The sequence below is a fragment of the Erpetoichthys calabaricus genome, chromosome 15 (assembly GCF_900747795.2).
Source record: "Erpetoichthys calabaricus chromosome 15, fErpCal1.3, whole genome shotgun sequence".
In the NCBI taxonomy this organism is placed as follows: Eukaryota; Metazoa; Chordata; class Cladistia; order Polypteriformes; family Polypteridae; genus Erpetoichthys; species Erpetoichthys calabaricus.
In genome coordinates, this window is record NC_041408.2 from 16,573,223 (window position 1) to 16,588,218 (window position 14,996).

The 14,996-nt window shown below is 38.4% G+C and overlaps 1 protein-coding gene across 1 annotated transcript in view; it reads right to left on the bottom strand.

Annotated features, from left to right (window-relative positions):
* Positions 1 to 14,996, bottom strand: part of lrpprc (leucine-rich pentatricopeptide repeat containing) — a 110,638-nt gene that overhangs the window by 73,265 nt on the left and 22,377 nt on the right. The window contains exons 12-14 of the mRNA XM_028820834.2: positions 7,204 to 7,322; positions 7,036 to 7,129; positions 6,188 to 6,257 (exon numbers count right to left, since the gene is read on the bottom strand). Coding sequence (XP_028676667.2) covers positions 6,188 to 6,257; positions 7,036 to 7,129; positions 7,204 to 7,322 — 283 coding nt within the window. The remainder of the gene's footprint in view (positions 1 to 6,187; positions 6,258 to 7,035; positions 7,130 to 7,203; positions 7,323 to 14,996) is intronic.

Sequence of the window (14,996 nt, forward strand, 5' to 3'; positions counted from 1 at the left end):
ATTAAGCTGCAGAAACATCTCAAGGATGATCAGGGGAAACAGGATGCACCTGAGCTCAGTTTTGAGCTTCATGGCAAAGGCTGTGAATACTTATATACATGTGCTTTCTCAATTTTTTTTATTTTTAATAAATTTGCAAAAATCTCAAGTAAACTTTTTTCACGTTGTCATTATGGGGTGTTGTGTGTAGAATTCTGAGGAAAAAAATGAATTTAATCCATTTTGGAATAAGGCTGTAACATAATAAAATGTGGAAAAAGTGATGCGCTGTGAATACTTTCTGGATGCACTGTATATATATATAAAAAATCCAGTGTCTGTCTGTCTGTCTGCTTTCATAAGAGAACTACTTAATGGATTTAGATAGTTTTGTTTTCTATAATTTTCTTGAACATTCTGGTTGATTTTGCTTCTCTCATCGTGATATATATCATAGTTTGCTTGCAGTACCGATTTATTTGTACAAATCCGAGAGAGACGCAGCAGGCCAAGGGGCAGGGCCCTCCTCACTCATGCACCAGCCTCCAGGTGTGTACCTTACCTCTGCTTTGCCAGCAAATGAGAGAACTACTTAACGGATTTAGATCTGCTTATTTTCTATAATTTGATTGAACATTTCGGTTGATTTCATGACTTCTCTCGTCGTGCCAAGTATCATAGTTCACTTGCGGTACTGATTTATTTGCGTGAATCCGAGAGACATGCAACGGGCTGAAAGAAGGGGGACGAGGCCTTCCTCACTCACGCGCCAGCTTCAGGGCATGGACCTTACCTCCACTTAGCTAGTGAATGAGAGAACTACTTAAGGGATTTAGATCGCTTTTTCCTATAATTTCCTTGAACATTCCGGTTGATTTTGCTACTTCTATCATCATGCTAAGAATCATAGTTCGCTTGCAGGAGCGATATATTTGCGGCAATCTGAGACAGAGGCTTTGGGCCGAGGGGAGGAGTAAGTGTTACGTCAGGAGTGGGGAGCCGGACAGAACCCTACTCACTGCACTGTTTCACTTCCACAAGGATGGAGAACGGCAAGTATGTATGTATGTATGTGTGTATATATATATATATATATATATATATATATATATACATACACACACACATACACACACACACACACACACACATACACACACAAATACAGTGGAACTTCGGGTCATGAATGTCTCGGACCACATACAAATCGGGTTATGACCAAAAAACTTTGCTAAACTTTTGCATCTGTTCATGACCACACACTCGGGTGACGAACAAGCCAGTTTCCCTTCCAGTTTGTGTGCGCCGATGATTTCCGCACATGTTCAGTCTCTCCCTGTGCAGCGAGGCGAGCGAGAGAGCCCATGTAGGGGTGTTTTGGCCACCACTCGGTGGGGCAGCGGTCACTCCAGCTGAGCGATAAAGGAGCTGGAGTAGAGTGACCAGATGAAGTAAGCATACATTTAGTTTACTATTACACTGTGCATTCTATGGTATAATTAACTATTTTTGTGCTTAAAAATCTTTAAAAAATATATATATATTTACATACAGCTCGTATGGTCCAGAACGGATTAATTGTATTTACATACAATCCTAAGGGGGAAATTACTTTGGGTCACAACCAAATCGGGTTGCGACCAGAGTTTTGGAACGAATTTTGGTCATGACCCGAGGTTCCACTGGTATATATGTATCTCAATTTGCTCTTTCACTGTCATATATAGTAATGTAGGGATAATTCAGTCAAATATGGGTAAGTGGTCCAGTGCTCCTTAACATCAAACATTTTTTTCTTTTTTGCATTTACTATAGCTTCACTCTATATTGATATCTCAATTGTTAACTTTAAATAGCAGCCAATCACCAATAACACAACACTGAAGAAACTAACTTAGTAGAATCTTTACCTTTGTGCATTTATCAAAATGGCTGCTTGAATTAACCACTAAAAACAGAGAGAAAATGTTCATCCACTCGGATTTAAAAAAACAAAACCTGTTGATTTCCTCAGAAAAGTAAAAGACAAACTGCCAACTTTCTAACTCCATAACATTGGGAACAAACTGTCATATTAACAGATGTTGAAACAGCTATAAAAAGGTCTCTGATTAAAACTGGTCCATGTACAGACATGGGATATAATTAATCTTAGTCTTGCACCCCAACACTGTAAATTCAAACAGATGAAAGTCATGTCAGCATGTCCCCAGAGTACAAAGTGCAGACTCGCTTTAAACACCTCAGCCAAGAGGCTGCCTCTGGCAATTCCATATTGGCAAATACCTCTAGAGGGATGAAAAGTTTTAAACTGAAAGGGTGAGCAGACCATCATTCTCGAGTCTCGTTTAAATTCTTGCTAACCTTTGCTCTCTTTTCTAACTTACCGTTAAAGCCGTGCACACCAGTAATAGCATGTGTCATTTTTGCTTACTTTCAGCACCAATATAAGAAAGAGGAAATTAGAAACAAACATGTGGTGCAGGACAGCTCTCCAACTCTTAACTCTCAGATTCCTGTATCATGCTGGTGCCATATCCTAATCTGTCATATCCCAGACACAGGCTTGATAAGATTTATATAGCTCTTCAGCAAGTGATTCTCCATGATTTAAATAAGCTACAGTTTTCGTAAAGAATAATCCTGTCAGATTCCGGTACCTTCCATCTGTTAGTTGTCAGACTCCCATTCCAATAAATCTGCCAAGCTAGCAGCTTTAGCTTATTGTGGACTGAAACAGTCAACACCAAATCTTGATTACAAGATACTACAGAACCATATTTGAGGATGCCCAGTAGCAGAATCTTATACATAAAGCAGAATATAACCGTGTATATTATCATCCAGGTGACTCTTAGTAACCACATGAGGGCACGACAGGGACTCCGGTAGTGCTGGGCAGTATACCGGTTCATACCGAAAACCGTTTTTTATTTTTTTTATGATATGGATTTTTCTTATACCGCAACACCGGTTTAAATTGCCTAAACGACGTTCGGAACGTGGCGCAGTGGGAAACTGTTCAAGTGGGGACCTTTTTCACTGCTACACCGCTAAACACAGATTTGTTGCACTAGGGCTCTTTTTCACTGCTACACCACCAAATAGTGGGCGGTAGCATAGGAATGCTGCATGGTGAAAATGGACAGAGAGCCTGGAGATACTTTAGTTTTAAAAGGTCAGATGTGTAAATACTTTTTCTATACTACTGGATAATACTGCAAGCCAAGTTGTACTTGTTTTAAATACAGTGTAATGTACCTGGGTACTGTGTAATAGTGTGACGACGATTTCAAAGCCCGTCATAAGTTATATAGCACATTAAATGCTTTGTGTTAAGTGATTCTTAAACTGACTTCTTGTCTTCTTCGCTGCGCCGGCAGCGAACCCCGCACAGAATACATTCACTTCATGATCTTCCTTCTCTCTGAACATTTTGAATGCTAAAATAAATACTTAACATAATTTTCATGGTGAAATGCATTAAAGCATGCATTAATCATATGGGGGCACGGCGGCGTGCCTGCCTTGCATTTGCATGTTTTTCTGGTGAGTTTACTCGGCGCTTCAGTTTCCTTTCAAAGTCATGTAGGATGTGGGGTTTTGTTGTGCTATATTGACCCTGCTAGTGTATGTTTTGCTTATATTCATCCTTTGATGTGCTGGCGACTCGTTCAGAGATGGGCGCAACTCTGAATGGATGGCATAATTAAACATGTATAACGAAGATATTTTTAAAGTTCTGAACACTCCGTGGGCTAAGTTTATAACTTGTTTTAATTTCACAAAGACGTTTATCGTGTGGTGATTGGTTATGTGGAGAAAGAAAAAGGACGGATAGGAACTGGGGTTTTAGTACGTCAGATAGAGACAGCATGCGTGCAATAAAGAAAGCCCGCTCAGAAGAACATGCATTGAATTCTGTGTTCGTGTCTCCGACCACCAGATCACAAATCCAACATTTATACAATATTTAACTTAAACCTGTGCGATACCCATTCATACATCCAGTTTTTTGGAGCCTCGTCACACCTGCAATAAAGTTCTCTACACTGAACATAATAGTGCAACTATCAGTAATAATACTATTATTTATTTTATTGTTATTATTTATTAGTTTAGATATTATGCAGTTTAATGATGATAAAGTTGTTTAAAAAGTCACTTTAACGTGTCAGTGGACAGAAATTGTTAACATTAACAGAAAGTGTAGTTGGTTTACAAAAAATATTTACTATTTATTCCTTTTCTAAGACATATTCAGTGCAATACAACTTTTGACAAGCACTTCTGGATATTTTACTAAGTCTAAATGCCTCTTTGTATGGTTGAAAATATGTTGTCAAAATTATAGTTTAAGTTTTTGCAAAATTTGTTCAATAAAAAGGATCTATATTTTGACTGCATCTGTCATGCAATGTGATACCTTCTCCATTAGTGCCATCCCCTTGAAAACTATCACTTTATGGGGCAATGCAAACCTGTATTAATACTTGTGTGCACATTAAAATGTTTTTTTTTGTACAATGAACAATACTCTTGACAGTGGAATAGGTTATTCTTAGCCAGTAATTCCAGTGGAAAATGTGGTTAACATCCACTCATGCATGGGGAAAAAAATACCGTTGAATACCGTGAAACCGGGATAATTTAGAAAAATACCGTGATATAGAATTTTGGTCATACCGCCCACCCCTAGACTCCGGACACAGCAATAAAGTCCACAATCTACTCTAAATATATAAAATCCTAAGCCTAAAAGTGCAACGATTTTATGTCACGTTTTTTGCCACTCTTTAAATCGGGCTTATTTTAAAATCTACATATATATGTTTGGTATCATTCTTTTCAGGATTTATCGAACTTTAATGTGATGTTGCTAGATTTTCAGATTCTTATTCCGTTTTTAAATTATAAACTAAAAAATATCAAGAACTCACGTCCCGCGCGACAAGACTTAACCAAGAGTGCCAAAAGATTTAACCATGCCCGGGGCCAGAAATAAAACACAAAGAGTAGAACAGTTGCGATACAGGCTTTTAAATGTTTGAAGCGCCGTGCGAGATGCAGATTACACGGTATGGCAACAGCAGCAAGCCAGCAGCTGATTGAGCAAAGAGGAGGTAAAAAAAAAAACTATTTGTTTCCCATTGTATTACCATTTAAAAGGGGGTTTCGGAGGAGCGACTGCGTCTCCTTGGGGTGCGTTCAGCCCCCCTCTTCACAACGCATGCGGCAGACTGGCCACAACTGGGCTTGCCCCCCTAGTATAAGAATAAAAATACAATAAAGAGTTTTTATTCCACAAAACACCTTCCAATGAACGCCTCTCCAACAATTAGCCACAATCTCATATATAAAGCAGTATGAACGTTATCATCCAGTTGACGCACGGAACGTTTCTGGTGTGCTCCATAAAAACAACTGACACTTTTATCATGAAAAATCTGTAGTAGTATTTGTTTGTCGTTTAATATTTGTTTTTGTTAATTATATTTTCATCTTGCATTATTCTTATTGTAACAATGCTGTAGTGGTAATAGAATTAAATCAACCTAATAATAATATTACTTTAACTTTTTTTTCGTTGTCAAAAAATTCTGCAGGTAAAACCACAAAACAAAAATTAATCAGTCAAGTTGTATTTTTTTAATTATAAATTTTATCATCCAGTTGATGCTTAGAACGTTTCTCGTGTGCTCCTTAAAAGCAACCAACAGTTTTATCATGAAAAATCCATAGTATTACTTGTTTGTCGTTTAATGTTTGTTTTTGTTAAAATCTTGCGGTCTTGTATGTATATTATCACCCAGTTGTGTTCCGTAATTATATTTTTCTCAAACAATTTTAAAAAAAAAACTTTTTTTTCCTCCCAGGCACTGCCGGGTATTTCAGTTAGTACTTAATATTTAGACATGAAATCTCACCACACTTACATAATTATGTGAACATTTCTTCTGAATTGAAAATATATTTGCTAGAATGGATCCGCTGAACCCTTTTATTACAAATGGGAAAACTAGCTTGGTGAAGTGGTAGTTTCTGTTCATATCCATGTCTGCTCGAATTCAGAAACAATGCAGCAAACACAGCCTATTCAATCATCTTTTGACTACACTTCCATAAAGTCTCCACCAATGCTGGGAAACAGATATTTTCAAAAATGGTGCACTCAGACAAAGAAACATAAAAAAAATAAAATCATCACCTTCTGAATCCTGAAATGAGGCCTCCCCTGAAGATTCCCAGTTCAACTGCAGGCATGACAGGTGAGGACACTGGAAAAGGGAGAGATAGGAAGAGGAGGTTAAAGCCTGGGGGTACAATTAACCCTATGAGCATTGCCTGCGACCATATCATGCATGTTTAACTCAGAAAAGGATTAACTCATTTCAGAAAATTGGCTGGGATGCCACAAGGATATCATGCATATTTAAAAACTACTAATATGCAGTTTCCATTAGTGAAGCACAGCAAATAACTCTTCACTCATAATAAGCAACTCACTAATTACTTGGGAAAGCCAAGCTTTCAGTATTTGAGCAGACTGAGATTTGTGAAAGGCAGATCAGCCTGGAGGCGTAGGACTGCCTGCGGGATAGCTGATGGGGCTCTGCTGCAAACGAGGTTTGACCGCAAGAGACAGACCTACATAACATCAACTCATTATTATCACGTGGCACAAAGTAATGCACAGTGCTTCTGCCTAAGATTGCATGATTTATAAAGGAACGAGTTTGTCAACTTTTAGGTTACCACTTTTCATGTTTAAGTGGGCAAACGTAACACGCAGCTAGACCACACATTTGTATTTTTATATCCTCCCTACCACAATATGCCATATTTTCTGTCTCCTTTAGAGACTGCATCTTAGTATTCATAATAAACAGCCATGCTGGTCTCTAAACATCAGGTTAAATGGCAACTAATCTGGATTACTTTAACTGAGAATACTGCAATTTTTTTGCATTCTCCAGAGGATCTCTGTCACATGCATCCACTGAAACACATTAATTGAACTAACCAGTATCCAACTACTTATACCAGTATACTCACGCAATGAAAGGACATTCTCCAGTCTTCCACGCGACGCTTCTATTCTCAGTTCCGCAGCAGCAAACTCAGGAGAGTCCAGAGAGCAGCCTTCCTCCTGCAGACACAGAACAACTGATGATAAAAATAAAGCTCTTTATGGAAAAATTTTCCAAGTAAAAATGTGATTACCTTAAGGACAGCACGGGCGGAATCCAGGCTATCAAAAGAAGACAGGATGTAATTAGAGTACGTGTCGACGTCCGTCTCTAGTCCCAACTCCTGCATGGCTCTTAGTACTTCCGAAGTACCTGCAAGGGCACAATGGCAGAATGAGCTTACAGAACTTGAATGTACAAAGTACTGCATAGCTTTATCACAGTGAATAGTACACAGATGAAGTAAAAAATAATGTTAGTTTATAAGAAAGAGTGTCTAAGCCAGAAGTAGAAGAAAAACTGGTATGAAACAAAAGAGGCCCGGGCTCAAGATCTTCCAGATCTTTTTTAGTGCAGCTAGCCACCACACAGCAATACAATGATCTCATCCAGCTCAATCCACGGGCCTCACAAATCATCTGAACCAAGGGAAAGGAGGAGGAAATCCAAAAACAGTACCTCTGGCATTTCAGACTCTCTTTTTGTACATATTTTTTGTAAAGACAAGGTTCAGGGTTATTAGGGATCATGAAATATAAGAGTAAAGACAGAACTAGCAGTGAAAATATAATTTTAATTGAAATAAAACTAAAAATGAGTTTAAAAAAAAGACAATAATGTCAAAGTAACTAAAGCAAAATAGAGTTAATGGTAAAATCAGAATAGTTTTAGTTTTTCTCTACAGTTCACACTTTTGACTTCTTGAAAGACACTGGCCTACTAAAAAGGGCCTTGAATTAAATAAATCATACTTGAGATCATACACTCGTTCATTGTATTTTTTTCAGAAAATACGGATAAAGCTTTTCCTCATAAACCTGTAGTACTAGGGTGTTGTACCGTGATAGCCATTATGAATGTAGTGAAAAGTCAAGCAAAATGACCCCTTTTATTGGCTAACTAAAAAGAGTACAATATGCAAGCTTTCGATGCAACTCAGGCAAGTTGTAAATCAACATTTACATCTTGCCTGAAGAAGGGGCCTGAGTTGCCTCGAAAGCTTGCATATTGTAATCTTTTTAGTTAGCCAATAAAAGGGGTCATTTTGCTTGACTTTTCACTATCCTCATAAACCTGAAAAACTAACAGCAATGCTAAAATGAAACTAGATGAGCTCTTAGACCACTAGAATGTGGAAAGAAATTCAGCTTTGGTGGAATCATAAATAAGTTACGTACAAGCTGCACTGTTTGACTGGTAAGGTAGGAATGTAAGACATAAACAATGACTACACTCTCAATTCATACTCCCATCAGAGCCTTTGAAGCAGAAATTGTGTCTTTGCTTGAAATTGTGTATGTCTGTCCCGTTGCCATCACAGGTTCAGCTACTAAAAGCACATCCTGATGATCCATGACAAGTGTATCAGGATGGTATGGGAATGAGTAGGATGGAGATGGTCCATGAGGATGTAAAAAGTTCAGTCTCAACTCTCCAGTGCTGGGCATAAGTTTCTTCAACACATCTTAGCCATATACCTTCTTCTCCATGGGCTGAGGGACCAGCCGTAGGTTGAGGATCAGAAGGGTCTGCTAAGTCACTACTGGAAGAGTCAAACTGACAGAACTGTTTATTCTTGGGAGTGAGTTTTAATAGTCTTACACTGCAATTTCTGCAGATGTGCTGACCTGACCTTAAATTGAGACTTGGGTGATCCTGTATTGTTTTCTCAGGGACATCTCTATAAGCACGGGTCACCTTCGTGAGACGACATTTGAAAGGGTCACAACAAGATTTCTGATTGAGCTTAAACAACTACTCTACCAAAGACATTGTGAAAATGCATGCTGCTGCTGCAGCCAAGACAATACTTTGATCTCCACCAGGTAATGGACAGCATCTGCTATTGATTGATCACACCAGACTGATTTGTACACCTCACTCCTCTCTGATTACTGCTGGGCGGAGCACTGGCATTTATTAGCCACACTGGAATGGGCCCTTTTCACAGCAGCCATTTGACATGAAATAGTATGGCAAGCACAGGTGTCACCAATGACATTAATGAAGCTTCTGTTCAATTTCAGTGTAGCATAATTGGAACCTTCAAGTCATTACTTACTCCCGAGCTTGCAATACTACATCATGTCAACATGGCTGCTATGAAAAAGGCCCATTGGTGACATGAAACCACGTGATGCCCCCTGTAAGTAATGATAGGTCAGCAACGACTCAAAAACCAAGGACTGAATTTTCTGGAGATGTTCATGACATTATAAGTTTGCTTTAGTAAAAAAAATTGACTTATTTTAAAATACTGTTTTTTTCACTATTTACTTTTTAATATTATAATCACTCATAACATGGTATTTTTTCATTTTCGGGGATAGCATAGTATTTACGCAGAATATAGAGCTGGAAAAGAGCTTTAAAACAATATGGGAAACATTTCTGTGCGACTTACCATACAGTTAGGTCCATAAATATTTGGACAGAGACAACTTTTTTCTAATTTTGGTTCTGTACATTACCACAATGAATTTTAAATGAAACAACTCAGATGCAGTTGAAGTGCAGACTTTCAGCTTTAATTCAGTGGGGTGAACAAAACGATTGCATAAAAATGTGAGGCAACTAAAGCATTTTTTTGACACAATCCCTTCATTTCAGGGGCTCAAAAGTAATTGGACAATAGACTCAAAGGCTATTTCATGGGCAGGTGTGGGCAAGTCTGTGGTTATGTCATTATTAATTAAGCAGATAAAAGCCCTGGAGTTGATTTGAGGTGTGGTGCTTGCATGTGGAAGATTTTGCTGTGAACAGACAACATGTGGTCAAAGGAACCCTCCATGCAGGTGAAAGAAGCCATCCTTAAGCTGCGAAAACAGAAAAAACCCATCCGAGAAATTGCTACAATATTACGAGTGGCAAAATCTACAGTTTGGTACATCCTGAGAAAGAAAGCAAGCACTGGTGAACTCAGCAACGCAAAAAGACCTGGACGTCCACGGAAGACAACAGTGGGTGATGATCGCAGAATCATTTCCATGGTGAAGAGAAACCCCTTCACAACAGCCAACCAAGTGAACAACACTCTCCAGGGGGTAGGCGTATCGATATCCAAGTCTACCATAAAGAGAAGACTGCATGAAAGTAAATACAGAGAGTGTACTGCAAGGTGCAAGCCACTCATAAGCCTCAAGAATAGAAAGGCTAGATTGGACTTTGCTAAAGAACATCTAAAAAAGCCAGCACAGTTCTGGAAAAACATTCTTTGGACAGATGAAACCAAGATCAACCTCTACCAGAATGATGGCAAGAAAAAAGTATGGAGAAGGTGTGGAACAGCTCATTATCCAAAGCATACCACATCATCTGTAAAACACGGTGGAGGCAGTGTGATGGCTTCGGCGTGCATGGCTGCCAGTGGCACTGGGACACTAGTGTTTATGGATGATGTGACACAGGACAGAAGCAGCAGAATGAATTCAGAGGTGTTCAGAGACATACTGTCTGCTCAAATCCAACTAAATGCAGTCAAATTGATTGGGCGGCATTTCATGATACAGATGGACAATGACCCAAAACATACAGCCAAAGCAACCCAGGAGTTTATTAAAGCAAAGAAGTGGAAAATTCTTGAATGGCCAAGTCAGTCACCTGATCTTAACCCAATTGAGCAGGCATTTCACTTGTTGAAGACTAAACTTCAGACAGAAAGGCCCACAAACAAACAGCAACTGAAAGCCGCTGCAGTAAAGGCCTGGCAGAGCATTAAAAAGGAGGAAACCCAGCATCTGGTGATGTCCATGAGTTCAAGACTTCAGGCTGTCATTGCCAGCAAAGGGTTTTCAACCAAGTATTAGAAATGAACATTTTATTTCCAGTTATTTAATTTGTCCAATTACTTTTGAGCCCCTGAAATGAAGGGATTGTGTTAAAAATGCTTTACTTGCCTCACATTTTTATGCAATCGTTTTGTTCACCCCACTGAATTAAAGCTGAAAGTCTGCACTTCAACTGCATCTGAGTTGTTTCATTTAAAATTCATTGTGGTAATGTACAGAACCAAAATCAGAAAAAAGTTGTCTCTGTCCAGATATTTATGGACCTAACTGTATATGCTCATGTATAAGTCGGGACTTGAAACCCGAAAAAAATCGATCATAAAATCAGACACTGACTTATACACCCATTCAAAAATGCGACACTTACATTTTTTTTTTTTTTTTTTTTACATCTTCTTGCCTCCTCCAATCTCGCACCAGTTTCTCAGACACATCAAATTTTGTTGCAGCAGCGCAGTTACCAATTTCTTTCGCTACTTCAACAACGTTTAATTTAAAACCAGCTATATATTTTCTACTTATCGAATGCTCCATCATAGATAAGGGATGCTCTTATGATAAAGGTGTTAGGAGCACACACTGATACAGCGCATTGCAACGCCCACATAGAAAACAAAGGCAGTGTGCTCCATGGTTACTCTCTCAGGTGGGTGCTAGCATATCATAATTCCTTGTACCAATAGCGTGAGTTTTCCGCATTCGACTTATACGACCGACATTATAAAATACCAGAAATTATACGGTAAAATCAAGTCCCGACTTATCCATGGGAGAACTTACCCAGGAGTATATATGGTCTGTTTAGGGACATATAGCAAGTAAAAGTCATAATCCCTCCCAGTAAATTCAAACTTTGTTAGCTTAAATCTCCTATAATATTGATCCCAGACACTTACAATTTCAGTTCCATGTGTTACTCATATGACCAAATCAGCACACCAAGTTTCATTAAAATCGGTGACGATGAGGTCCAAAACGGTGATAATTTGACAAGGAATTATTTATAATTAATACCCACTTATAAGCCTGAAAATCCAGCCTAGTAGGGCTCAGTTGTGGGTAAAAGAAACCCATAGATGAATTTAATTTCTACAATCTTATCAATTTTATAAGCTCACTATTTCCTGACTGGGTGTTAAAGACTTGACAAAGACAAACCTGTCACCAAAGGGGGGTTTGGAGAAGGAAAAAAAAAAAAAGCAGGAAGCCGCACTTCTCAAAATGCAAATTCAGCTTAGAGCATAAATCAGCCAATGACTGCTGAAGTGCTTGTAGAACTCAAAACTTATTAGTGAATGTTAATCAGAATGAAAGTGGCTCAAAAGCAATTACTCTTTGGCTTAGATTTTTATTTCCTACAAACAGCTCCAAATAAAAAAAAAAAAATAAAAAAAATAAAAAAAGATCAATACCAAGTAAATTATACAGGACCGAAAAAAGAAAGACCATCACAGCATGATGCCTCAGGACCATTAGTAAAAGCATTGGTTTAAAACACTAAGCATATTAGCAGGCATTCACTTTAAGCTCCTCAAACTGATATATGAAAGATTGTACATAGGCACAATATCATAAATACGTGGGGGCCATTGTGTCAGAGACACATCCTTTTCAAGTGAAATAATTACCCTCCAAGCACAGGACAAAGAAAAAAATCTATTTCACAAGAGACTGGGCTGTGCTCAAAGTTTATAAATTGTATATATTTATTACAGAATTAAGGGTTCCTATGTCCTCACTCAAAACTGCAAAAGCAATTTCAAAGTCGAATTCCCAGGTGAACTGTCCATAGAGGTAAAGCCAAGAGGAAATTCCCAGTAAATCACAGACAAAGCAGGAAATCGCAGGCGACTGCCCTCACCCAAACCCTTATCTGTGTGACACAGCAAGTTCAGCATCCAGACATGTTATGCTTTGGACACAACCCTGTAAAAACACGCCGCAACATTCTCATGTAAACACTCCACGCAAACCTTATGTGGTCCACACCGTCAATTCCCCTATATACTTAGGATAGAAGTCAAAATACCTCATCCTTCATGTTGGGACTTTGTAGCAGTGGGAACTGTTAGTATGCCTTTTAAATATCAAAATCTGCCAGCAAGTGTTTGAACTTGCAGCTGTTTAAACAGCTTGTGTTGGTTTAAGGTAAAAGTCCAGCACTGACCTGTTATTTTGTGGGTTGATATGCTTTCAATGAAACAAAGGAACAGCCTAGCTAGGAATACCCAAATCAAAAATGCCATTTTTTTATGTTACTTACCCCACGTAATTTGTAGTGGAGGCAAAGAAAAAGGGCTTTCAGAATTGAAGACAGGACTCCTGCCCAATGAATGTCTGGGAAATGGCAGGTCTTAGTAAAAAAAAAAAGTAGGTTTACGGTTTATGTCTATGCTGATAATTCCATAAGAAATTATTCAATCATATTTTAGCAGAAAATGATTTTTTTTTTATATTTAAAGCAGGTGACTGGATAACATACAGTACATGTGAATTATGTGTCATGTGTAATTTTTTTGTCACTTGAACACTTTACAACTATTCACCAATACGTGTCTATTGTATCTTTAGATACGATACGCTACCGTGGCTGTCCATTTGTCTGTCCAGGGTTTTAAATCACCTGTAGCTCGCAAACCGTTTGACCAAAAATTTAGTACACATATACTACGTGATCTCTACTATCCACTTTCAGGGTGATGATCGACATCCATGGTTATTCCTCTTTTTATTTTCTATTTTATTTTATTATAGAATCAACCCTCGGCAGCGGCCAGCAGGGTGGCCATGCGGCACATGCGTATGGGCGCCGTTCTCATCCTTACCACCTTCGCCGTCTCTTCCCCTACCTCTTTATATCTAGCAGATTGAAGACTTAAGTGCCAGCTTAAGTGAAAAATGAAAGAAAACTCACTAAGTAATTGCAACACGAACACTGAATCAGTTTTAATATGAAAAGATGCAGACGAAAGAAGAGAAGAAGCGGGCCGCTAGGGTGGAGAAAATAAGCTGCTCAGGAAGCAGCAAGCACATCAATCTCTGAGCAAATGAATACTAAATGTACAGAGAAAGAGGATGAAAACTAGGAATGCTCAAGTCAATTGTTTTCACTGCACGTTAAGGTTATACATGAATTCTGTCCGTTTAGGCTATTCTGTCTATCTGCTGTTGTATTACGTGCACACGTCTCTATGTTTGTGTTTGTACATTGAGCCTGGAGAAACGCAATTTCCTTCAGCTGTGCACTGTTTGCTGTATGGATTGAATGAAAATAAAGTAAATCCAATAAAATAAATGTTATTTTTCCGAGAAGATTCAACAGCAAACAATTCAGCAAGCTAAAGGTAACCAAAAAAAAAAAAAAAAAATCACACTCATAACTGAATATTGTACTAACAACAATATTAGAGACTAATATCACAGTACCACACCACTGTATCAATGAAGAGTGACAGATGAATGTAATACAGACACACAATTGTCCACCTAAACGTACCGCTGACAGCTTCCATGAAGAAATTAGGACCCAGAGGCTAAGGGGGTTGGATGTGTTTAAGATAGGGGTGCACGGTTACAACAAAAACTTTTGATTTTTACAACTGCAACTGCAATTACTAATTTTGATTAACAGTATTAATAGTACAATAAAATATGTAAATATGTATATACTGTACTGTATCACTGCGGTGGGTTGGCACCCTGCCCAGGATTGTTTCCTGCCTTGTGCCCTGTGTTGGCTGGGATTGGCTCCAGCAGACCCCCGTGACCCTGTGTTCGGATTCAGCGGGTTGGAAAATGGATGGATGTACTGTATCATGTAAGCACATAGCACCATAGAACCTTCATGTAGCAGTTTGAGGGACCCACTTAAAAAAATCGCTCATGTGAAATTGATAAATGCTGGATTACTTGAAAAATTAAAAATGTTTTTAAAACAATATTCTTTGTAATGTTTACAATAAAGATACAGGAAACTTATTAAACATATTTCTGTCACTGTTTTGTAATTCAGTAAATACCTCAATTCAAACAACAATGA